The following is a 27428-nucleotide window of genomic DNA, read 5'->3' as shown; positions in this document are numbered from 1 at the left end:
AAAAGTAAGTAAACCGACAGAATGAGCTTTATTCAGAATAAACAGCTTTGAAACAATCTGTTTTTTAAGGAACACAATGTGCCACTGTACTTACTGTACATAAAATGGACACATTCTATTCATGTGTTCTGTGGTCCAAAAGGCAATTTTAGTTAATCCTCATTATTTCTGGATACCTCATTTGTGAATTTGCCTACTCACTAAAATGTATCTGTAACCTCAAGTCAACACTTCCAGTACTTTTATACTCGTTTGTGGACATGCACAGAGTAGCACAAAGTTTGAGTTGCCCAACAAGCGTAATTCCAGCTTAAGTCTCCCAAGATGACACCCTGCCGTCTTGACTCAGCACTAATAATGTAAGTTAGTGTCATCTTTGTGGTCTATTTTTTTCCTTTTGGTTGGTGATTTCACTGTTTAAAATGCTCCCCCAAGCATAGGACTGAAGTATGGTCTAGACAAATTAACAACAACTGTGATCAAAGGTTCACAGGAACCTAACCCTCCATTTTCCCCTAGGAACAATGGCTCGATATTCCCTAATTCAGTGTTCCTCAAACTTTATAGAATGTAATTACTGCAAATAATGAGAATTAACGGTTATGGACTATTTTCCTAATATATATAACCCTGTACTTTCTCTCCTCTGTGGCTAATCTTTTCTTTTTGCTTTTCATATCCATACTCTTTCTTCCCTTTATTTAAAGCCTATTGATAATTTTGGTCTTCCAGAAAGTCTTGCACATCAATCTATTCAAGGATCTGTGCAGTTCACTGAAACATGGAGAACAGAATGTTGCAGAGTGTAAAGCTTCCTTTTTAGCACATCTCAACCTTCTCCCACCCCCAAAATGAACTATGTAATATATGTGAGAGCAGAGCCTTTGTCTTGAATTTATTCCGGTCTCTCACAATTCTTAATACACATCAAAGAGCTCACTATTTATTAAATGTCTGAAAGGCTCACAGTCTTTAAAGTTCTACAGTAAAAACATTAAGTTTTTTTAATATAAGGAATATAAGTTACACTTACATTCCTGATAAAATGAACTGATAAATTCTTCTGAAAACACTCATGCATCTTTCTGACACATTCATGAAAATGAATCAAGAGAAAATTATAATTCAAATTATTATATCAAAATATACAGCATATGAAATAAGAAGCCCCAAAATCTTTTTAAAATTTAAGGAAAAAAAACTAAATAATGTTTTAAGTCAATTTAAAAAATTTAGAAGCTACATGTAATCCTGGAAGAGTGGAAGTGCCCAAAACAAAAATTCTATATTAAAACAAATTGATAAAAAGCCTAGAAATATTTATTTGGATTATGTTTAATTATAACTCATTTGATGAAAAATTACAAAGATTCTGTACCATATATATGTTATTTATATATATATATATATAAAAGTGGGAGCTTTAAATCTAATTTGAATGTTATATTTAAACATCTCAGATGAAATCACAAAGCTATGGATATAAAGGTTTCCACTTACTTTTGCTGTAGTAGACATGGCTCCTGCCATCTTCATCTGAGAATTCATCACTTTTGTTTGTGTGGACATGGAAGTGACTTTTGAACTTACAGCAAAAGTTCTTGTTTTCTGTTTCCTTAGATGTACAAGCTGTTTGGCTAAAACTCTGCAAGCTTCTTTATTACCAATCTTGGCCATTTTCTTAATTTCTAATTCCTAACAGAGGAAATAAAAAGAAGGAGTAAGATCATTAAAGGGGGAGTCCTCGGTGATTTAAGATAGACTAAGCATATACATTATACCCTTTCACCCTGATTATAAAGAAAGAGGCTTTTACAAAGTCATACAAAAAATCATTTGAGAGGGCAAATTGTTTTACGTTTATATGGATAAGACGGAACTAGTACTGTGTTCTACACATGCAAGGCACATCTACAAAACAGTACTCACATAAAGCCCAGAAGAAAATTTAAAAATTCAGTCCAAAAGTAGGTAGGAAAAAAAAAATCAAATGAGGAATTGGTAGAGGATGGCAAAGAAAAAAAAGAGTACAGTGGTAGATTTGAAGCTAGTAATACAGACAACTATCTTCAATGAAAAGGTCCATTTACTACCTTAAGTAAGAGACAGATTGGCAAATTAGATGTTGTTTAGTTGCTAAGTCATGTCCGATTCTTTGTGACCCCATGGACTGTAGCCTGGCAGGCTCCTCTGTCCATGGGATTCTCCACACAAGAACACTGGAGTGGGTGGCCATTTCCTTCTCAGAATGTAAAAATATATGCTATCTCAAGAAAACAACTTTAATTAGCAAAACAAAGCTAAATAAAGCTAAGTAAAAGGATAGAACAAATATATTCTATACAAATACTTAGTAAAATTTGGAGTGGTTACATTAACTAGATAAAAAAAAGAGAAATAAAGAAAGAAAAGGGAATATTACCAGAATAAAAGGGGGCATTTCGTAATAAAGGAATTAATACATAAAGGTGTCAAACCAGTCCTAAATGTGTATGCACCTAAAACAGTGCTTCCAAATTTATGAAGTGCAACGATACAACTGAAAGGAGCAACAGACAAAGACACAAGTAGCAGAAGGGACATCAACAACTCCTTTCTTAAGTATACTGCTGTGTTTTAGGACAAGTGGACAGAAAAACTATAAAGATACAGATTTACAAAAGCACTATCAACAACTAGACCTAACCAACATTCACTAAAAACTCCACCGCCAACATATTCTTTGCAAGTGCACATAAAAAAAAAAGGAATTACCGAAAATATACCACATTCTGGATCAGGAAACAAGGCTCAACAAAAATAAAAGGATTGGAATCCTACAAGTATGATCTCTAAGTACAGTGAAATTAAACTAGAAAGCAGTAAGGAAAATAAGCAGAAATTAGGCAACATGGTTCGAAATACGTCATGTAAGAATTGATGCTTTCCAATTGTAGAGCTGAAGAAGACTCTGGAGAGTCCCTTGGACAACAAGGAGATCAAACCACTTAATTCTAAAGGAAATCAACTCTGAATATTCATTGGAAGGACTGATGCTGAAGCTCCAATACTTTGGCCACATGATGCAAAGAGTCAACTCATTAGAAAAGACCCTGATGCTGGTAGAGATGGAGGGCATGAGGAGAAGGGGGAGACAGAGGATGAATTGGTTGGATGGCATCACCGACTAAATGGACATAAGTTTGAGCCAACTCCGGGAGATAGTGGAGGACAAGCAAGCCTGGCGTGCTGCAGTACATGACAACAACAATAACAACATAGAAAAAAAAAATGATATGAGATATTATCACATGAGATCGTATTTTGAAATTAATAAGATAAAAATGCACGTATTAAAATGTGTGAGCTGCAGTAAAAACATTTCCTAGAAATTTAAAGTGTTAGAGCTTACATTTAGAAAAACTGAGTATCTAGTAGGCTTCAAAATAGAGAAAGTAGAAAAAAGCAGAGAAAATTAAACATAAAGTATATAGAAAGAAGGAAATATATAAACAAGAGAAGAAATCTATAAACTAGGAGGGGAAAAAATACAGAAAATTAATGAGATCAAAATCTTTTTCTTTTACAAGAAATTAATCAAATTGATAAACCACTGCCAATCAGAAGAGAGAAAAAAACTGAGACAGAGAATACACAAATGACAAATACTGAAAATGCAGAGGAGGGCATCACTTAACAACCAAAAGATTTTAAAGAATAGTAAGAAAATATTATAAACACAATGTTATTACATTTTAAAATTTAGTAGAGATGAACAAATTATTTGACAGGTCTGCACTACCAAACTTCCTTCAAAGCGTAGAAAGCTTGATCCATTCTATACCTATTTTCTAAAAATTAAACATTTTAGAATTTAAAAATCTAGCCACAAAGAGATTAACAGCTATCCACAAAGAAAACTTATAATGACTTTACTGATGAAACTGATCAAACATTTAAAAAAGAAATACACAGACCCTTCCAGTAAATGAAAACAGAAAGGGACACTTGGCCAACTCATGCTTTAAGGTCAGCAGTTCAGTTCAGTTCAGTTCTGTCGCTCAGTCGTGTCCGACTCTCCGCGACCCCATGAATCACAGCACGCCAGGCCTCCCTGTCCATCACCAACTCCCGGAGTTCACTCAAACTCATGTCCACAGAGTCGGTGATGCCATCCAGCCATCTCATTCTCTTCCGTCCCCTTCTCCTCCCGCCCCCAACCTTTCCCAGCATCAGAGTCTTTTCCAGTGAGTCAACTCGTCGCATGAGGTGGCCAAAGTATTGCAGTTTCAGCTTTAGCATCAGTCCTTCCAATGAACAGCAGTACTCTGATGTTAAACTACACACGGACACCACACAAAAAGATAACTACAAATTAATCATTTTTATGATCAGAGATACTTATGAAAATGTCAACAAATTGAAATAAAATATTTTTTTAAAAATTCATCATTACTAATGAAGTTTATCCCAATAGCAAAAGTTTGATTCAACTTTGGAAAATCATCAGTTATGTAATTCACTATACTAACAGACTAAAGAAGAAAAACTACATAATTATCATCTCAATAGATGCAAAAAAAGATAGCACTTGACAAAATTAATTCCTGATAAAAACTCTCAACAACTAGACAAAGGAACTTCAACCTGAGAAAGGGGCTCTACAAAAAGCCTATAGCTAATATACTTAAAGATAAAAGGATGAAAAATTTTATTTATATAGATGACATGATTGTCTATGTAGAAATCTAATAGAATGTACAAAAAGGCTACTAGACTAAGTGCGTTAAGGAAGGTTACAGAATAAAAGATCAATGTACAAAAAAATGGATATATTTCTATATACCAGCAACAAAAAATATCAGAAATATGATGAAAGTAGCACAGGATCAGTATAACCCTGAAATGACCCGGGAAATGACCCAAATGTTCATTAGCTGGTAAACGGATAGTCAAATTTTGCAATGTCCACACAATAGAATAACAGTTATCAATAAAAATGATGATACATGTAATGACACTGATTAAGCTCAGAATAATTATGAATGAAAGAAGCCATAGAAATATGAAATCACTTTATGATTTCATCTATATAAAATTCTTGAAAATGTAAAATCTACAATGACAGACCACTGTTTGCCTAACTGAGGAGGAAATAGGGAGAAAGGGATGGGTAGAAGCGATTACAAAGGGAAGAAGGAAACTTTTGTGGATGATGGATATGTTCATTACCTTGACTGTAATAATGGTTTCATGCGTTAATACATATGTCAAAATGTGTCAAATTATTTGTTTTAAACATGGACAATCAATTGCATGTCAACTATACGTCAACGATGTTGGTTTTTAAAAATGTTTTAAGCAATATACATTTAAAAACATAACAGAAAAATACTTAAAGATAGCCAATCTATTTTAAAAGTATATTCATTATCACAGACATTGTCAATAAAGGTTAAAATATAAAGTAAGACACCCCATTGGTTAACATAGTTATTTTCTTGCAATCCTCTCATTTTCTTTTTTTTTTACTTAATTTATTTTTAACTGGAGGATAATTGCTTTACATTATTATGTAGGTCTCTTGTTTTCTAGGACTATTTTATCTTTGCTCTTGATTGAGAAGAAGATGGATGTTTTGAGCAATATTTCTTCCTAGGCATTTATGTCTTTCACAGACAGAAGAATAAATTGATTTTATATTCAGCAGAATAAAGATTCCTGATAAAAATCAGGAGAATGACACAGTAAACAAAGGTAAGCAGAAATTTCAGGAAGGTATTAAATGCCATTTCTTAGTAAAGTAAATCACTTACCACCTGCCATGTGTCTTTTTCCTAGTTAGCTAATTACTCCAACACTGACTTCTAAATTTGTTAGAAAAGTTAAACCGAAATTTAATGTTCTACTTACCAGCTGTTTTTCTTGTTTCTCTAAAGCTGCCCGATCTCTGATTATAGCTCTCTGTGTACCTCGTAACTCTCGATTCTGTTCCTTTATTACATCTAAGAGAATCACAAAAGAAACCTAAATGTATGAATTGTAAGATCTTCTTTAATACCACTTAAAATATTGGACTTAGAAACCACAATAAAAAAAACCAAATTTATAAGATGTTAAATTTTTTTGTTTCAATATAGTACAAATTAATCAAATGTTAGAATGAATTATAAATATTGATTATATTAAAAAAAAACCACTGAAGTACAAACACACTATAGTCTGAGGTTTAGTAAAAAGAATATATAAATCACACTAAAATACTCCCTTAGAGAACTGATTATTATACATTGCTTTTATGATATATATATATGTGTCACATGTATGCGAGCGAGCGAGCAAACACACACACACACAACCTTTTTCATCTCTTCCCTTCTTCAATATTACAAGAAATTCCAAAAAGGAAGACAGGCAATGTGTTTATTAAATCTTTTTTCTATACTAAGTCATCATCATTATAACAGAGTAAAGAGAAGCAGCCAGCCTTCCAATGAAGCAGACAGGGACTTGAATCACACCTCTGCTGCTGGATCATTATATGACGGTTTCTTGTAAAGTTAGTTAACACTCTAAACCTCAGTTTCTTACAAAATAAAAATCATCATGAAGGCGCAAATAACATTCACAATGACCTGATATATATTTTAAGTGTCCATTTACTGTTAATGTCTTTCTCATTTATCTCAATTCATGAGGATCCATCAGTCTTACCTTTTGAAGAATTAAAGTATTGACTATAATCTAGATTAATTGTTACTAAATAGTGATTACTTCAAAAGATCACAGATATGGATGGTAATGTTTGCAAACTGTTCCCTCACTGTGAGGAAACTTGCTAAGTACCTTAAATAAAGTATGTGATCCCTTCATGGATCACAGCCTTGTCATGGAAAAGGGGCTTGTGTAACTCAGTAAAGCTATGAACCATGCCATGCTGGGCTACCCAAGTCATAGTGAAGAGGCCTGATGAAATGTGGTCAGCTATTTAAAATCCTAAAAGGTGATGCTGTTAAAGTGCTACAATCAGCATGTCAGCAAAATTGGAGAACTCAGCAGTGGCCACAACTGCAAAAGATGTCTTCACCCCAAAGCCAAAGAATGTTCAAACTACCACACAATGGCACTCATTTTACATCCCAGCAAGGTTGTGCTCCAAATCCTTCAAGCTAGGCTTCAACAGTATGTGAACCAAAAATTTCAGATGTAAAAGCTGGACTTACGAAAGGCAGAGAAACCAGAAATCAAATTCTCAACATTCTATTGGATCACGGAGAAAACAAAGGGATTCCAGAAAAACACCTACTTTTGCTTCAATGACTACACTAAAGCCTTTGACTGTGTGGATCACAGCAAACTGTGGAAAATTCTTCAAGTGATGGAGTACCATACCATCCTACCTGTCTCCTGAGAAACCTGTATGAAGGTCAAGAAGCAACAGTTAGAAACTTACATGGAACAACTGACTGGTTCAAAACTGAGAAAGAAATATGACAAGGCTATGTATTGTCACCCTGCTTATTTAACTTCTACGCAGAGTATCATCACGAGAAATGCTGGGCTGGATGAATCACAAGCTAGAATCAAGACCGCAAGAGGAAATAACAACCTCATATATGAGGATGATACTGAATGTCAGAAAGTGAAAAGGAACTAAAGAGCCTCTTGACAAGGGTGAAAGAAGAGTGAAAAAACTGGCTTGAAACTCAACATTCAAAAAACTAAGGTCATGACATCTGTTCTCATCACTTCATGGCAAATAGAAGGGGAAAACTGCAACCATGAAATTAAAAGACACTTGCTGCTTTTTTTCTATTTTAATTTTTTAAATTTTAATTGGAGGCTAATTACTTTACAATATTGTATTGGTTTTGCCACACACTGACATGAATCTGCCCCGGGCGTATATGTGTTCCCCATCTTGAACCCGCCTCCCACCTCCCTCCCCATATCATCCCTCTGGGTCATCCCAGTGCACCAGCCCCGAGTATCCTGTATCATGCATCAAACCTGGACTGGTAATTCATTTCACATATGATAATATACATGTTTCAGTGCCATTCTCCCAAATCATTCCACCCTCACCCTCTCCACAGAGTCCAAAAGACTGTTCTATACATCTGTGTCTCTTTTGCTATCTCACATACAAGGTTATTGTTACCATCTTCCTGAATTCCATACATATGCATTAGTATACTGTATTGGTGTTTTTCTTTCCGGCTTACTTCACTCTGTATAATAGGCCCCAGTTTCATCCACCTCAAAGGAAAGCTATGAAAAAACCAGTCAGTGCATTAAAAAGCAGAGACATCACTTTGCTGACAAAGGTCTGTATAGTCAAAGCTATAGTTTTTCCAGTAATCATTTATGGATGTGAGAGTTGGACCATAATGAAGGCTGAGAACCCAAGAATTGATGCTTTTGAATTGTGGTATTGGAGACGATTCTTCAGATTCCCTTGCACTGCAAGATCAAACCAGTCAATCCTAAAGGAAATCAACTCTGAATACTCATTGGAAGGACTGCTGCTGAAGTTGAAGATCCAATTCTTTAGCCACCTGAAATGAAGAGCCAACTCACTGGAAAAGACCCTGATGCTGGAAAAGATGGAAAGCAAAAGGAGAAGAGGGTGACAGAGGGTGAGATGGTTAGACAGCATCACAGATTCAATGGACATGAATTTGAGCAAAGTCTGGGAGATAGTGGAGCTACAGAGGACCCTGGGGTGCTCCAGTCCACAGGGTCGCAAAAAGTCAGACAAGACTTAGTAACTGAAAAACAATTCAGTATAATGTTCACAATAATGCCATGGAGTTGGTTTTTCTATTATTGTATACGTATCAGAAAATAAAGGTAGTAAGTAGTAATGCCAGATTTGGATCCAAGTTTTGTCTCCTGAATCAGTGGTCTTAATCGTTTTACTAGAGTACCTTTTCAGTAAAGAGGCAGAATTTAAAACTACCACCACTACAACAGATAGAAGAGTCTCCTCATCAGAGGGCACTGGGAAAACTAGTCAGCTACATGAGAAAAAAGAAAGAAAGAAATTGGACTCCTGCCTCACACAGTATATAAAAATTAACTCAAAAGAGAAGAATGACTCAAATATAAGAGCTAAAATCATAAAAGTCTTAGAAGAATACATAGGATTAAATCTACATGATTTGGTATTTAGCAATGGATTCTTAGATATGACACTTAAAGCACAAGCAACAAGAGAAAAAAATAGATAAAGCAGACTCCCTGAAAACTAGAAACTGTGACTAAAGGGCATTATTAAGTGACAAGACAATGTAGAAAATGGGAGAATATATACGCCAATTACATGTGAGTCTAGAAAGCCATATATAAACCTCTTACAATTCAAAACCAAAGGACAACTCAACAAATGAGTGAACACCTTACAGAGACATTTCGCCAAAGAAAATACATAAATGGCCAACAGATATTTGGTAACGATACAAAGTATCACTACTCATTGGGGAAATCAGAAACCATTTCCCATCTGCCAAAATGGCTATAACCAAGAGTCTTCTCCAACACCACAGCTTAAAAGCATCAATTCTTCAGTGCTCAGCTTTCTTTATAGTCCAACTCTCACATCCATACATGACTACTAGAAAAACCACAGCTTTGACTAGATGGACCTCTGTCGGCAAAATAATGTCTCTGCTTTTTAATATGCTGTCTAGGTTGGTCATAACCTTTCTTCCAAGGAGCAAGCATGTTTTATTTTCATGGCTGCAGTCACCATCTGCAGTGAATTTGAAGCCCCCCAAAATAAAGTCTATCACTGTTTCCATTGTTTCTCCATCTATTTGCCATGAAGTGATGGGACCAGATGCCATGACCTTTATTTTCAGAATGTTGAGTTTTAAGCCAACTTTTTCACTCTCCTCTTAGACTTTCATCAAGAGGTTCTTTAGTTCTTCTTGTGGGTAGGAATGTAAATTATTTCAGCCATTGTGGATAAAAGTTGAGTGGTTTCTCAAAAGCTGAACATAAAATTACCAACTCACCTCACAATTTCCCTCCTATTTACCCAAAAGAACTGAAAAAAAAAGTACCTAAACCATTACTCTACACAAATGCAGCACTATTTAATATAATCAAAAGGTAGAAACAACCCAAATGTCTATGAACTGGGGAGAGGGGGGACTGGTGAGTCATTGCTTAATGGATACAGGGCTTTATTTTACGGTGATGAAAATGTTTTGGAACTAGAGATGGTGGTTATACACCATTGTGAATGTACTAAATGCTACTGACCTGTTCACTTTAAAATGATTAATTTGAATCAGTTTTAATGAGGTGGATGAAATTGGAGCCAATTATACAAGTGAAGTAAGCCAGAAAGAAAAACATCAATATAGTATACTGACGCATATATATGGAATTTAGAAAGATGGAAACCTGAAACCTGTGTACGAGACTGCAAAAGAGACATAGACATATAGAACAGTCTTTGGGACTCTGTGGGAGAGGGTGAAGGTGGGATGATTGGGGAGAATGGCATTGTAGCATGTATATTAGCATATGTGACCAGTCCAGGTTCGACGCATGATGCAGGATGCCTGGGGCTGGTGCATGGGAATGACATGTGGGGAGGATATGGGGAGGAGGGAGGTGGGAGGGGGGTTCGGGAGGGAGAGCACATGTACACCCGGGGCGGATTCATGTCAATGTATCGCAAAACCAACCAATATATTAATGAAAGGTAAAAAAAAAAAAAAAAAAAAACAATGTTTAAATTGATTATAAATTTAAATGATACTCTTTGGGATAAACTGAGTTAAAATATATTATCAAAATTAATTTCACCTATTTCTTTCAATCATTGTTTATGTGGCTAATAAATATTAAAAACTAAAAAAAAAAAAAAAAATGATTAATGTTAAGTGAATGTCAACTCAATTAAAATAACAGTAAAGCCAGCAACCATTATCTTTTGTAGTCACAGAGCATCACAACTTATATTCTACACATTTCTTATTATAATGAAACTTTACTCAGAATAAAAATAACTAATTATACTGAGTAATAGGTATATTAAGTGCTTCACAACAACGCCCAAAGGTAGGTACTATTATTTCACTTGTTTCAGAGGCAGGAATTGGTATTTGGTGAGGTAATCTGCCCAAGGGAGAAAAAGTGCTAGGCTTCACCCCAAAGGCATTCTGATTCCAAAGCCTCTGACGGTGAAGCTTGTAGGAAAACAAAAAATAAAGTTATCAGGGACATAATCCTTACAGAGACAGATATCAACAAATAATACTGTTAAACAGAATGAAAAACATTTCAAGTCATTACATAAAATCAACTACAATGACTGAATAAAAGTTAAAAATGTCAGAGCTCCTATATCCTCCTTTTTTTTTTTTTTTCAGTCGCTCAGTCATGTCCGACTCTCCGCGACCCCATGAATCACAGCACGCCAGGCCTCCCTGTCCATCACCAACTCCCGGAGTTCACTCAAACTCATGTCCACAGAGTCGGTGATGCCATCCAGCCATCTCATTCTCCGTCGTCCCCTTCTCCTCCCACCCCCAACCTTTCCCAACATCAGAGTCTTTTCCAGTGAGTCAACTCGTCGCATGAGGTGGCCAAAGTATTGCAGTTTCAGCTTTAGCATCAGTCCCTCCAATGAACATCCAGGATTGATCTCCTTTAGAATGGACTGGTTGGATCTCCTTGCAGTATAAGGGACTCTCAAGAGTCTTCTCCAACACCACAGTTCAAAAGCATCGATTCTTCGGCGATCAGCTTTCTTCACAGTCCTCCTTACAAAACATCTATTTCTCCTCCTTTACTTACTCTGTTTCTCAATTAAGTTATATTGTTGGACATCTCACAGGCAGGATTTACTAAAGATACATTCTATATGTTCCTTACACACAGGAATAGGAAACCATACGATATCTACATAGCAGATGAGAAGAGAGCTTCTGGATGGGAAACATGTTTTACTTAAAAAAGAGGAAGGAGATAATCTGTAGGCAAATATATTTGGGAAATGTTCAAGTTGAAAATTTTTAAACCAATTTTTTTGCTTCAAGGCTTCTAAGAACATTTAATATATAAAAGTACATTGTCAACCTTTAAGGGAAGAGTATGTGGTTGATTATTCTCCAAAGTCATTAAACCAGGAATCCTTTTAAAGAAACCTCTATTAGCAATTCTTGGGTAGAAATGTTTCATGGAGCACTGGCTGGGATCCTGTTCTAAAAAAACATGACTGGTTAGTTTGCTAGGGCTATTATAACAAACACCATAGACTGGGTGGCAGAAACAACAGAATTTTATTTTCTCCTAGTTCTGAAGGCTAGAAGTTCAAGATTAAGGTGCTGGGAGGGTTGTTTTTTTCTGAGCCCTCTCCCTTGACATGCAGATAGTCATCTTCTTGTGTCCTCACATGGCCTTTTTTCTGGTATCGTTTCTTCTTCTAATAAGGACACTGGTCCTATTGAATTAGGCCTCCACTCTTATGAAGTAATTTAACCTCATATCTCCGTAAAGACCCTGTCTCCAAATACAGTCAGTTACATTAGGGGTTGGGGCTTCTACATATGAATTTTAGGTGGACATAATTTAATTAGGTCTACACACATGATATTTTTTCTTTGAAATCTATAGACTGACACTACACAAAAGAGCAAACAAAGGAAGCTCTCATTTCCCCATCTTTCAAAACAGTCATCAGCCTTTTTATCCTGAATACTTCAGTTCAGTTCAGTTGCTCAGTTGTGTCCGACTCTCCGCGACCCCATGAATCACAGCACGCCAAGCCTCCCTGTCCATCACCAACTCCCAGAGTTCACTCAAACTCATGTCCACAGAGTCGGTGATGCCATCCAGCCATCTCATTCTCGGTCGTCCCTTTCTCCTCCCGCCCCCAACCTTTCCCAGCATCAGAGGCTTTTCCAGTGAGTCAACTCGTCACATGAGGTGGCCAAAGTATTGGAGTTTCAGCTTTAGCATCAGTCCTTCCAATGAACACCCAGGATTGATCTCCTTTAGAATGGACTGGTTGGATCTCCTTGCAGTCCAAGGGACTCTCAAGAGTCTTCTCCAGCACCACAATTCAAAAGCATCAATTCTTCGGCGATCAGCTTTCTTCACAGTCCAACTCTCACATCCATACATGACCACGCGAAAAAACATAGCCTTGACTAGATGGAGCTTTGTTGGCAAAGTAATGTCTCTGCTTTTTAATATGCTATCTAGGTTGGTCATAACTTTCCTTCCAAGGAGTAAGCGTCTTTTAATTTCATGGCTGCAATCAGCATCCACAGTGATTTTGCAGCCCCCCAAAAAAAAGTCTGACACTGTTTCTACTGTTTTTCCATCTATTTCCCATGAAGTGATGGGATCAGATGCCATGATCTTTGTTTTCTGAATGTTGAGCTTCAAGCCAACCTTTTCACTCTCCTCTTTCACTTTCATCAGAGGCTTTGGAGTTCCTCTTCACTTTCTGCCATAAGGGTGGTATCATCTGCATATCTGAGGTTATTGATATTTCTCCCAGCAATCTTGATTCCAGCTTGTGCTTCTGCCAGCCCAGCGTTCCTCATGATGTACTCTGCATAGAAGTTAAATAAGCAGGGTGACAATATACAGCCTTGACATACTCCTTTTCCTATTTGGAACCAGTCTGTTGTTCCATGTACAGTTCTGACTGTTGCTTCCTGACCTGCAGACAGGTTTCTCAAGAGGCAGGTCAGGTGGTCTGGTATTCCCATCTCTTTCAGAATTCTCCACAGTTTATTGTGATCCACACAGTCAAAGGCTGTGGCATAGTCAATGAAGCAGAAATAGATGTTTTTCTGGAACTCTCTTGCTTTCTCCATGATCCAGCAATGTTGGCAATTTGATCTCTGGTGCCTCTGCCCTTTCTAAAACCTGCTTGAACATCTGGGAGTTCACGGTTCACATATTGATGAAGCCTGGCTTGGAGAATTTTGAGCATGACTTTACTAGCGTGTGAGATGAGTGCAACTGTGTGGTAGTTTGAGCATTTTTTGGCATTGCCTTTCTTTGGGATTGGAATGAAGACTGACCTTTTCCAGTCCTGTGGCCACTGCTGAGTTTTCCAAATTTGCTGGCCTATTGAGTGCAGCACTTTCACAGCATCATCTTGCAGGATTTGAAATAGCTCAACTGGAATTCCATCACCTCCACTAGCTTTGTTCATAGTGATGCTTTCTAAGGCCCACTTGACTTCACATTCCAAGATGTCTGGCTCTAGCTCAGTGATCATGTTATTGTGACTATCTTGGTCATGAAGATCTTTTTTGTATAGTTCTTCTGTGTATTCTTGCCACCTCTTCTTAATATCTTCTGCTTCTGTTAGGTCCATACCATTTCTGTCCTTTATCGAGCCCATCTTTGCATGAAATGTTCCCTTGGAATCTCTAATTTTCTTGAGGAGATCTCTTGTTTTGCCTATTCTGTTGTTTTCCTCTATTTCTTTGCATTGATCACTGAGGAAGGCTTTCTTATCTCTCCTTGCTCTTCTTTGGAACTCTGCATTCAGATGCTTATATCTTTCCTTTTCTCCTTTGCTTTTTGCTTCTCTTCTTTTCACAGCTATTTGTAAGGCCTCCTCAGACAGCCATTTTGCTTTTTTGCAAAACCCTCCCAATTTCCATTTTTTGGACTCAGTTTCCCTATCTTGCTCAAGACAATGGATTGGTACGAAAACACTGACCACTTATCCTACTATTTCAACAGAAAATATGCCCTAAATTTAAAACTATAGTATTACAAATGAACTTTTGGAATACAATCCTTTTGTACACTAAAAACTCTCTGAATTCAACCAGGATAAGATGAAATATTAAGATAATGATACGGTCTTCTAAAGTTACAAAAGTACTGAGCTGAGAGAGAAGCCACCACATTGATAAGTTGAACTGTGACTAGGTAATTGACACAGTGTAAAGAAACTGCTGAAAGACTTGACTGTTGAATCCAGAAAGATTTAGAATGCTATCAATATACATTTTTTCATTACTAAGGTCATATAATGAAAAAATTTATGTTTGGTCTTTGTCTTGAGTTCCTGGCACAGAGCTCCCAAAACCCTTGGAATTTCCTGAGTGATAGAAATGTCTTTTGATCTAAGGAAGTGTACCTCTGGAGAGTTCAGGATGGGGCTGCGTACCAGAAAGTCCAAATTCTTGATTAGAAGGTGAGGCCTCTCAGCCCCATCCCTCAGGGGAGGGGAGCAGAGCCAGAGATTGGGTTATAAAACCTCCTAAAGAGACTGGAAGACTTTCCAGGTTAGAGAACATACTGCTATTCTGGGAAGGTAACATGTCCAGAGAGGGCATAGATATTCTGAGCAGCACCCCTCACCCCATCCCCACAGTACCTTGTTTCCATTTAGCTGTTCCTGAGTTGTAGTCTTATAAATAAACTGGTAATGCTATGTACTCTCAGAACTCTGAGAGTTGTTCTAGTATGTTTCAAACCTGAAGAGGGAGTTGTGGTGACACTAGTGTTTATAGCTGGTCAGTCAGATGTACTGGTGACAATCTAAGACTTGTGATTGGCCTCTTAAATGAGGACAGTTTTGTGGACAGAGCCCTCAACCTGCGGGGTCTGTACTAACTCCGAACAGTTGTTGTTAGGGTTGAACTGAAGTGCTGGAGACACCCACTTGGTGTCAGAGAATCAGAGTAAAGAACAGATACAGCCATCTTTGTTGAAATACAAGTATTATGACATGATACTCTAATGACATGATACATTAATAAAACGTAATTTAATTGAAACTGTTTGACTTCACTTTTCTTAATTTTATGTAACTGTGTGTACCATAACTGTCACTGTATATTAGAGAAGGAAAAATAAAGAAAATTAACTACTGCATATTTCACAGCCTACTGTTAATGACCTATTAATATTTAAAGAGTTCTAACCTATAATCCAAAAGCATCTAATGTTATTCACTAGATTGTATAAAACAACACTGTAACACTTTAAAATATTAAGGTAAGAGGGAAAAGACAGTAAAATATTTTTTTCATATGACATAATGGGTGTATCCTATAAAACAATTTTTCTTTAAAAACAATTCCTGTACTAAGCTCCTAGTTAATAATTTGGTCTTCAAATAATTCAGAAGGAATAACATGAGAAAGGTTCGGAGACACTCTTAATGATCTGAAGTCAAAGTCTATTTCCCATTAAATTTATTTCTTAGTAGTTCTGACTTCCTAGGATTACAAGCTCTTTAAGAGCAAGAAGTATATTTTATTTATTTATCTATTTGTATTCCCATTTTGTTTCATGTCAACAACTATACCAATATATTAGTTAACTGTATTCTAAGGGAGTGCAAACATATATACCAAAATGTGAAAGGATTTCTCTTACAGCCATAATTTAATAGGTTCTTTAAAAATATGTAATAAAATTGATTGGCTATCAAGAAAGATGGCTAACACTTTAACAATAAAATCTACTAGTTATCAAGAAAGATGGTTGATAATTTAACAATGGCAACATCTGAGCTATGACAGATTTTATGACATTTGATATTTTCTACAAAGGAAAAATGGAGTACTGAACTTCCAAACTGTGAAGACGCATGGGTGTGCCTATGGTGTGCTCTCTGTTACCACTTGGCCATGTCAGAAGGACCCCAGGGCGGCCCCACCCACCATCTTCTCCTCAGCCACATCCAGCACAACACTGAGGAAAGGCCACTCAGGCCAGCTCCACCCTGGGCAGTAAAGCCTTTCAGGCTCTTCTTATTTGAACAAAGTAACACATATGTATAAGAGTCATAAGATCGCTGACTGAAATTCTGGACTTAAGAAGATACAAACAGACCTAAGGTCATTCTTTGGTTCCCAGTCAATAAGGTCCATCTGCTTACCGAAGAAAAGAAAAAGAGAGCCCAAAAATAAAAAGTGAAATATAAAAGGGTCTCCCATGTGTCAGGGAGTGTTTAACAGGAGGATTCCTACGTGCTGTTTCTCACACGTCCTTTGTTTCTTTTCAAGTGGAGTGAGCAAGCTTCTCCCAGAAACCAGGGTCATGTGAGAGACAGGCTTGGATTTCCTCTAGTAAACATTCTCTTGACAAAACTGCTTAGTCTCTTCCCCCTTTTCCTTGAGATATGGATTGTCTCCTGACCTTGTGACCATTATTAACCCCTGGTTCCCTTGGTAATGGTTACTGTACGTTTGGTTTTCTGATCTTTATCACTGTTGAAAGAAATTTCTTGTACCACAGCCTTTATATACTCACAGAAAAATCATTACAGCACCTTTGCTCCATCAGAGCTTGGGTCCCCGTGTCTTTCTTTCTTTCTCTCTCTCTCTCTCTCTTTCTCTCTCCTTGGTTGATTCCCTGGAGCATTGAGACCCGTCTCGCCCACTCTCCTGCCCGGGCTTCTAAGACTCTCTCAAGAAGGCGCCCTGAGCCTTCACTACCCCTAGAAAGGGCGCCCAGTGCCTTCATGGGAGATGCAAGTCCTGTGCCAAGGACTTTATTGGTTTTTTGCGTAAACTAGGGAGTATCAGCCTTTCTCTCTTTCACTCTTATTGTCGTCTCCGGACCACCAGGTCTCTGGTCCACAAAGGACCCCAACACCCATGTGATCTAGCTCACTAGAATTTTCTACTGAATTTGAGGCCAAGCCCCAACTTGAATCATAGCTGTTATTTCTAGACTCTGTTCATTTCCATACTGTTTGCACATCTGAGGATTAAAGCAAAAAGCAATTACAAGCTGCAAATATGAAAAGTGAAAGTTGCTCAATCGTGTCCTACTCTTTGCAACCCCATGGACTACACAGTCCAAGAAATTCTCTAGGCCAGAATACTGGAGTGGGTTGTCTTTCCCTTCTCCAGGGGATCTTCCCAACCTAGGGATCAATCCCAGGTTTCCCGCATTGCAGGTGGATTCTTTACTTGCTGAGCCACAAGGGAAGCCCAAGAATACTGGAGGCGGTAGTCTACCCCTTCTCCAGAGAATCTTCCCCATCCAGGAATTGAGCCAGGGTCTCCTGCATTGCAGGTAGATTTTTTTTTTTTTTTTTTTTTTTTACTAATTGAACTATCAGGAAAGCCCACTTTTTTCTTTTTGTTCATCCTTTCAAGCACCTATCTTTTAAGATCATGGAGGGAGCTCAAGCTTGCAGTCAGGATTACTGTGCCTCAGGAGCACTAAGGCACAACTCACAGACTATACCACTCAGCTGTGTTTAAGCTGGTCTCCTAGACAGCACCGGCTCTACCATGCACTGGGTTTGCCACTTTACTGTAAGGTCATGACGGACTTTTTAATTTAACATATACCATATTCTCGGCTTTTGAATGTATTTCTTCAGAGGAAAATCATTTTGATTTATGCAACTGTATTGCCTATCCTGAATCTAACGATCAATGGATTGAAAAGGAGCACAAAATGCTTCCATATCCCACTTTACCGTCTCCATGAACTGGCTTTTGGGGATCAAGATCCAAGAGGAAAGCAAGCGTCCTCTTTGTATTTTACGTGCAAGCTCTGCAAGCTAGTATCAGAGGAAATAGTGGCTACTGTGGCACTGGTAGAGTGGGTGAAGGAGTATTAGATAAACTCTGATCGTGGCTATGAACAGAAGAGCTGGGAGCGTGAGCTCGGCTAAAGCTGTCATGTGGAGCTCCGCAATGAACAATAAAGGGGAATGGGGTACTGGCCATGTGGGGATATACCATCTCCTTAGGTTGATGAGGAGAAAAAAAAAAAAGCTGCAAAAATGCTACAAACTCAAAGGTTAAGAGATAAGAAAGAAATATTAATATTCGAGGTCAGTAACTAGATAATACTGGCTTTGAAAACCAAATTTACAGAGGCAGAGGGACAATGACAGTGAGAGCGTGGGTGAGAGGAAATCAGAATTTGATATGCAAAGCAAACTTGTTTCTCAGGCTTTGGACACGGTATATCAGAAATCCAAGAGAAAACCTATCACCTTAAGTAACCAGTTTTAATACGTGATAAAGAAAAAATAAAAACAAAAAATAAACAACTAAGGGAAACAAAAAGGACAGTAGAGAATTATGCCAACAGCTTTACTCTGTACTTGGTCCAGACAGCCAGGGATTTGCTTAAAAACCAGGTTGAAGTTGGAAACCTCAGCAGGACTCACCTGAAAGGAAGAGGTGGAACACTAAGAAGAGAATAGGAGTCTAGCTCTATGGCAGCATAAAAGGCAGCAACACGGAATGCTTTTTCCCCCCACCAGGAAAGTCTCAAAAGTAACTCAAGCCCTGAGGAACTCACTGAAATGAATTTGTTCATGATTATTAAAATATCAGTGTTTTCAGGAATTTAAGGAAGGTTTTAAGATGTCACCTGTCAGCAGATCTTTGGGTCTCATGTGGGTTTCAAAGACACAGCCTTTAGCATTCTCATCAATAATAGCTTCAGAAAACTGCCAAGGGGATTTTTCAGCTTAGATAAGTAAAGGAATGTGAAAGATCCTTTGAAAGAACAGTCTCACAGATAAATGGATGGACTTAAGGTAGAAAATGGTAGCATGAAAAGAAATACCAGCCTTTGGTATCATGTTTGGAATGGAGAAATATAAAGGAAAGACACTTCGAACAGAAATATCTGCTCCTGGGCTTCTGAAAGGGCTTCCTACTTTACTGTTCTCTATGCCTAGAAGGCTCAGGTACCCGATCATCACATAACTATTTCTTTCTCAACACTGTGGTTTTCTCTCAAATGCCACAAAAGTAGGGAAGTCTTTTCATCACCCAGGTAATCACTTCCCCCACAAACAACAGCAACAAAAACAGCAGTAATGAATTGGGGGGCAGGGGTGGGCTGACAACTAAGGAAATTTGGAATTTCACTTCATATTAAATAATGCTACTGGGAGTTCCCAGGTGGCGCTAGTGGTAAAGAACACACCTGCCAATGCAGGAGACATGAGACACAGTTTCAATCCCTGGGTCGGGAAGATCCCCTGGAGGAGGACATGGCAACCCACTCCAGTATTCTTGCCTGAAGAATCCCATGGACAGAGGAGCCAGGTGGGCTACAGTCCATGGGGTTGAAAAGAGTCAGACACGACTGAGAGACTTACACTTTTACTTCTGTACACTATTAAATTTTTTGAGAGTCATAATGGCATTGTGTTTATACAGATGAATATCCTATTCTGGGAAATATCTGCTGGACTGTCAGTTTCATGTCTATAACTTCCCCTAAATTCAACAATAAAAACCCACATATGTGTACAAATGTACTTATAAAGACATACACACATAGAGGAGGGAGAGAAAACAAATGTGGCATCATGTTTAAATAAACAGTACATTGAGGCAATGAGAAAATGGGTATTCACTGAATACTGTCATTTCAGCTTTTCTTTAGATCTGAAATAGTTCAAAAAAAAAAGAAGAAGAAAATAAACAGTCTCCATTCCTATAAGTAAAATGCTGCAATATTTTTACTCAGAAAAATGCTCAGAAGAGTACCGTGTTCATGAATTCCTTATTCAATTATTTTTCTTTGGTGTGCCAAGAGTTTAGGAACCAACCAGAAAGCAAAATTTGAGTTTTAAAATATTCAGGATAATAATCATTCTGGGAATACATACCATGCAAAGAAAGATCTGGGTACTGCAGGCAGCACCATGAGAATGTTGTAGTTTATCTGAAGAAGGCAGGGATAATTCTAAGGGGATCTAATTTATGTGGATGATAAATTCTATCCCCTCTTGTGCTATCAAAAATATGGCATCACAACTGACTCTTGACAGATTTATCCAACTTAGTCAAAATTTCACAAGTTTTGAACTCTGGAAAACCAGCATACATAAATAGCACCCAATAAGGAAAAACCCAAGAAGCTTTGTTCCTCTACTGTCAATAAATAACATTCCTCAAATTATCTCTAAACTTGCACTAAGGTTCAAGGTGGGTGGTGATAATATGGATGTAGACTATAGGACGCTCTGGATACTGGGAACACCACTCTTGATTAGTAAATGCCACTATTTTGGCATTTAGTCTCTAAATTCTAAACTGCTATAGAGTTATTCTCATTTATGCTGAAGACTCTCTGCAACCATCCAAATGTGGAATGTGGAAAAACTTAAGAAAAGTATAATCCAACGTTGGAAGTGCATGAAGATCTACTTTCATTCAGGAAGATACAAATCAAGATGTTAAAAAAAAAAAAGCGGGAGGGGGCACAAGGAGTGAGGTATTTAACATAGTTTGCAAGAGAGTTCCAGAAAAATATCTATTTCTGCTTCATTGACTATGCCAAAGCCTTTGGTTGTGTGCATCACAATAAACTGTGGAGAATTATGAAAGAGATGGGAATACCAGACCACCTGACCTGCCTCTTGAGAAACCTGTATGCAGGTCAGGAAGCAACAGTTAGAACTGCACATGGAACAACTGACTGGTTCCAAATAGGAAAAGGAGTACATCAAGGTTGTATATTGTCACCCTGCTTGTGTAACTTCTATGCAAGTACATCATGAGGAACTCTGGGCGGGAAGAAGCACAAGTTGGAATCAAGATTGCTGGGAGAAATATCAATAACCTCAGATATGCAGATGACACCACCCTTATGGCAGAAAGTGAAGAGGAACTCAAAAGCCTCTTGATGAAAGTGAAAGAGGAGAGTGAAAAGGTTGGCTTGAAGCTCAACATTCAGAAAACGAAGATCATGGCACCTGGTCCCATCACTTCATGGCAAATAGACGAGGAAACAGTGTCAGACTTTATTTTTTTGGACTTCAAAAATCACTGCAGATGCTGACTCCAGCCATGAAATTAAAAGACGCTTACTCCTTGGAAGGAAAGTTATCACCAACCTAGACAGCATATTAAAAAGCAGAGACATCACTTTGTCAACAAAGGTCCATCTAGTCAAGGCTATGGTTTTTCCAGTAGTCACGTATGGATGTGAGAGTTGGACTGTGAAGTAAGCTGACCGCCAAAGAATTGATGCTTTTGAACTGTGGTGTTGGAGAAGACTCTTGAAAGTCCGTTGGACTGCAAGGAGATCCAACCAGTCCATCCTAAAGGAGATCAATCCTGGGCGTTCACTGGAAGGACTGATATTGAAGCTGAAACTGCAATACTTTGGCCACCTCATGTGACGAGTTGACTCACTGGAAAAGACTCTGATGCTGGGAGGGATTGGGGGTGGGAGCAGAAGGGGACGACAGAGAATGAGATGGTGGATGGCATCACCGACTCGACTGACATGAGTTTGAGTGAACTCCGGCAGTTGGTGATGGACAGGGAAGCCTGGCGTGCTGTGATTCATGGGGTTGCAGAGTCAGACACGACTGAGCAACTGAATTGAATTGAACTGAGGTGGCAGTGTAGAAGAATTTCTAGAGAAAGAAAAAAACCTGAGACAGTTCAAATTAGCTACAGGAAGAATAAAAGAGAATTCTACACACGACGGAGAATGAGATGGCTGGATGCCATCACCGACTCTGTGGACATGAGTTTGAGTGTACTCCGGGAGTTGGTGATGGACAGGGAGGCCTGGCGTGCTGTGATTCATGGGGTCGCGGAGAGTCGGACACGACTGAGCGACTGAACTGAACTGAACTGAACTGAACACATAAAGTTATCATAACTAAAAATACGTCAGATTGAGAAAGAGTACGGTGTATACAGATGAATATGAGAAGGGTTCTTAGTGAAATGACATGGCTAGTAAGGAAGACAAGGAACAGACCAAGCGTGGCACTCTCTTGATTCTTTCGTGCTAGAGACTCAATGAATGGACTGATAGTGAGGAGTAGCATAGTAAGATTTGGATTTCATATGTATCAATCACATAGGCAACTTTACAGATGAATGATGTAAAGGCTATGAAGCTACAAGAAGGAAACGCAGAAAGATCACGTGTGACAAACATTTAAGAGACAAAAGGAGGACTTGGTAATTAATTAAAAGTGGAGGGCAAAATCAAGGACTGCTACACACTGGAAGATGAAAACCCAGGGAAAGAACTGACTTGAAGGAGATGGTGATGATTTCTTTTTGGGACCTCTTTTAATACGAGGTACTCTGAGACACCAAGGTGGACATACTTAGCAAACTATTAGATACACTGATCTGAAACTCAGAAAAATATATCTAAAGATACACAATTGGGATCCATCAGCACTTATGTTATAACCAAAATAAGAGTTTAGATAAGATCATGTAGGAAGAAAATGTACCGTTAGAATAATGGTAATCCAAGATGGAACCAAGAAAAACACTAACATTTAAAGGGAAGGTTAAAATAAGAAAGGAAGGAAGAAAGAAAAGAAATACATAAAAGGAAAAAGATCAGTCAGAGGAATTTGTGGAGAAGGAAGACAGTGTTATGTCATGCAAACCAAAAGAGAATTTCAAGGAAGAAATTATCAAAATTAAATGCAAAACATAGCCCAAGAGATGATCACTAAAAATGGGATTCAGTGATCTAGAAGTCACTGATGATCTTAGCAAGATCTCATTTATTACATGAGATATAAATCTAACTACTGTACAATGGTAGGTGGGGGGGGACGTCAGAGAAGCAAAGAAGTGGAGATAGGAGACATCACCACTCCTTTGAGAGATTTATATGAAGAGTAAAATGAGATTGGGATATTTCCTAAGAAAACGTTGGGTTAAGGGAAAATATTTCCTCTAAGAAAATTTTGGCTCATAGACCAAAGGTATGCCTTACGTGGTATCTACCAAATGCTGAGAATTCCATGTACTTAGCAAGAACAGCAAAATTAAATTGTGCCACAGGTTTTTCGATAAGAAACAAATAACAATGATAATGCCCAAAAGAGGAGGCCATGACTCTGTCACTTAGTAGCTGAATGATCCTGGGCAAGTTACTTAGTCCTTTGCTTCTCAGTTTCCTCATCTATAAAATGGAGATGACAATAGCACTTATAGGTTTTGTAAGAATTAAATAAGATACAGATACAATGTGCTAACACAGTGTACTAGCTTAGACTAGCACCTCAAATTTGTCTTTGTTGAGGATAACAGACAAAAAGTATATAGTGCTTAAAGAGCTTCACTTTTTAACAGGCATATTTAGCTGTGCACTCACAAGTCCTCATGGCATCTTGACTTACAGGTTCATAACTAGATTCAAAAAATAGGTCACCACTAGTCCACTTAGGGAAAAAATACAAAAGGAAAACAAAACAAAAACATATATGCGTGTATATATACATTTCAAGTCATTTCAGTTGTGTCCGACTCTGCATGACCCTATGGGCCATAGTCCACCAGGCTCCTCTGTTGATGAAGTCTCTCCAGGCCAGAATACCGGAGTGGGTTGCCATGACCTCTTCCAGAGGATCTTCCCGACCCAGGGATCGAATGCACATCTCTTAAGTCTTCTGCATTGAAGGCGGATTCTTTACCACTGAGTTACTGGGGAAGGCCTATATAATGTATGTGTGTGTATACATATATATATATATATATATATCTTATAAATTGGTAAAAGGAAAACCAAGTAGTCAATTGTAATTTCAAATTCAAAAGAACCTTTCTTTTCCTTAGCACTGAGCTACAATTCTCATTAATTTCTGTAACAAAGTATACACTGCAGAGACTTGTTCATCTTTGTGTCAAAAATGAATTAAACATAACTCTGAATAGTAATAAGTGCTGTAATGTTTTCTCCCATTTTAATTTACATATGCAGTATTCTTTAATGATATAGTATGCAACTCTTCTAGCCAATCCAAAGAGACAAGAAAGATTCAATTATTCTCCAGTTCAATAAGCAGTTACATATTTTTCTTATATATCAGAATTTCATTACTGCTGAAATAGGTAGAAAGACAGCATACAGTAAAAGATCTTATGATCAATAATCAACGAGTCTGAGGATCTGGCAGAAATACATAAAAATACGTTCACTTTCAAAATATATGGCCTCATTACTGCTAAGATGAATGCTGTCACCTTTTAAACAAAACATTTTTTTTTCCTGAGAAAATAAAGAATAAAAGCATCGGCAAATCTCCAGATCAAAATAATAAAAATACAGATCTACAATTAACATGTCATTAAGTGATCTGAACTGACATGATAATTTAAGAAAACATCAAGCATGCAGTTTGGTGGTTATAGTAAAATGTACATAGTGGCCAAATTTATATTCAGAAATTTCACACTCAGATCTTTAAGTCAGTAGTATAGTTCCTTCCAAAAGTCCTTAAGATCTTTTTCTCACAAGTAAGTCTACTTAGCAAAAACATCATTTCTTGGATGAATTAACCCAGCTGCAAATAAGTATACAGTTAAACATCCTCACTGCACATCCTCATTGTCTTTTTTTTTTCTGCTCTATACTTCAAGTGCAATAGTCACTGGATTGCCAAAAGCACCAGGAAGCACAGCACTGAGAATATAGAACTGATTTTTATGTCTTTGTAATTTGACAGACATCAAGCAATTAGAGCTAGGACATTTGGCTTTTAATGTTAATTTAAAAAATTTAATTTGCAATATCATAGTAAGAAATGCAACCCTTTCCCTCTGTTTAGTAAATTCTCACTCTATGAGGCTTAAACAACCAATAAAAAAAAACAAACCTTTTTTTCCCCCCTGGAGTACTATACAATAACTGAAAACCATAATGTTGGTACTGAACACTGAAAAAATAAAGTGTCATGTTAAAAATTAACATTCTCAGGTAAAATACACATAAAACTCATTTCACATAATTGTATTACTTCCTATCCAAACTTGATAGTTATTTCAAGTATTGTAAGTGGTATTTCTCAGTTAATAAATATCAATTTCACCCACTCAGAATAACCAAAAATTATTATTATGTATCACACAGTATTATGTTGTGTGACAAATTAGGGGTAAAAAGACATGTGCTGAAGTAAAAGGTAGTACGGAGGGTAAAGATGCTATCTCTGTCATCCTCCATAAAATAATTGTGACAGCACTGGAACAGTCAATACAAAGGAATGAAGGAGTTATCTCACGTCTGGACTGAGCACCCTGTTTGTACCAATCACGTCTAGCTACCACTGCTGCTTTTGTGGCAGTTAGACCCTTACAAAGAAGTGATTCTTTGATTGAATCAGCAACAACCTAGACTCAACATGTAATGAGAAACACGATTTCTAAATAACCTGAATGAATTTGATTCCTGGTAAAGTCAATTAAAATATCAAGGCTAATTAAACAGCTATATGAGCATATATGACAACCATTGCTTACAAACACCAATTTGTATATTCCTGTATTCACTTTTTCCCCTTAAAATGACACTGAGTTAAATGTCTGAAGCAATGCAAGCATATTAAAACGTAAGCTTCTAGCAAGATAATACAAACCACATTTCTTACTTTAGACAGCAAGATATTTATATGGGACAGAAGTCAACTATGAAAACGAAATCCAGGTACCTCCCTTGGATTTCTTTTATTTTTCTACTGGTGTCAGTCAAGAAGCATTTATTTCACATCTCGGTTGATGGTGTGTTCCCAGGGCAAGGCTGGTCCAGACCAAGTTCATTTGGTAACTGGAGCCTATTACACCCTCCCCCCACGTCAACACAGTTTTCCGGTTTGGATGCCCCCAAGTAGTACAGCGCCAAACTGAAGGAGCAGTAAAACGCTCAGAGGAAACCAACAAGAAATTCATCAAATCACCAAGTCTAATGGTACTCAAGGGTCAACCGCATCCTGCCTCCTGGAAATGCTCAGGATACAGTTGAAGGAGAAACCTGGGGACGTGGCGGGGCTGTTAAGGATTGTGTTATCAGAGAGAGGAAGCCAGACTGCCCAGGTGAGACTGAGGAAGGGCGAGTCCGAAGAGGCAGGGGAGCGGAAAAGTGACGCACGAAGGCGGTCACCTGTGGGGCCACTTGATCCAGCCCCGCCCCCAGGGACAGCAACAAGAGTCAAGGCCGGAAGTCCCCCAAATGAGCCTGGGAAACGCAGAGCTAGGCCTTTTCGGCCAGGCACGGAACTCACCATCCACGGTTTTCTTCTTGAAGAGGGACGCCATGGTCAGGGACCGCACCCGGGCAGCCCGGCTCGGCCCGATCCGGCCCGCGCGTGAGAAAGAACAAGGAGGGATATCACAGACCCTAGAAGGGTTCGGGATGGCGGAGCGGATGGGCAATTGAAGAGGGCGGGGCCTGCAGTCAGGACCCGCGGACAGCGGGTATCCGCGAAGCCTGCCGCAGCCGAGTTGCCCGGAGCTCAGGTGACCGCGAACTAAGACACTTTTTGGAGAAGTCACTTCTAGGCGGCGCCTGCGCCGTCTACGCGCGCGCGTGCGCACTGAGACGCCTGAAGCCGCGGCCGCTGCCCTCACTTCAGCGGCTGCCCAATCTCCAGCTTGCAGGGGTCCCGGCGCCGGGAGTGATGCGCCGCTAGCGGTGCTAGCAGTACTGGGGGAATCGCGGGGGGGGTCAGGTGGCTTCTAGGTCCC

General features: G+C 38.3%; 1 protein-coding gene across 1 annotated transcript in view; it reads right to left on the bottom strand.

The window, feature by feature from the left end:
• CHMP2B (charged multivesicular body protein 2B) overlaps nucleotides 1-27149 on the bottom strand; it is a 35143-nt gene extending 7994 nt beyond the window's left edge. The window contains exons 1-3 of the mRNA XM_055425979.2: nucleotides 26966-27149; nucleotides 5893-5984; nucleotides 1501-1695 (exon numbers count right to left, since the gene is read on the bottom strand). Coding sequence (XP_055281954.1) covers nucleotides 1501-1695; nucleotides 5893-5984; nucleotides 26966-26999 — 321 coding nt within the window. The 5' untranslated portion in view covers nucleotides 27000-27149. The remainder of the gene's footprint in view (nucleotides 1-1500; nucleotides 1696-5892; nucleotides 5985-26965) is intronic.
• Nucleotides 27150-27428: the final 279 nt, after the last annotated feature.

This window comes from Moschus berezovskii, chromosome 1, assembly GCF_049115385.1.
Source record: "Moschus berezovskii isolate FMDL1 chromosome 1, NW_MosBer_1.0, whole genome shotgun sequence".
NCBI lineage: Eukaryota > Metazoa > Chordata > Mammalia > Artiodactyla > Moschidae > Moschus > Moschus berezovskii.
The sequence above is the reverse complement of the archived record's forward strand: the minus strand, read 5'-3'. Positions and strand labels throughout refer to the sequence as shown.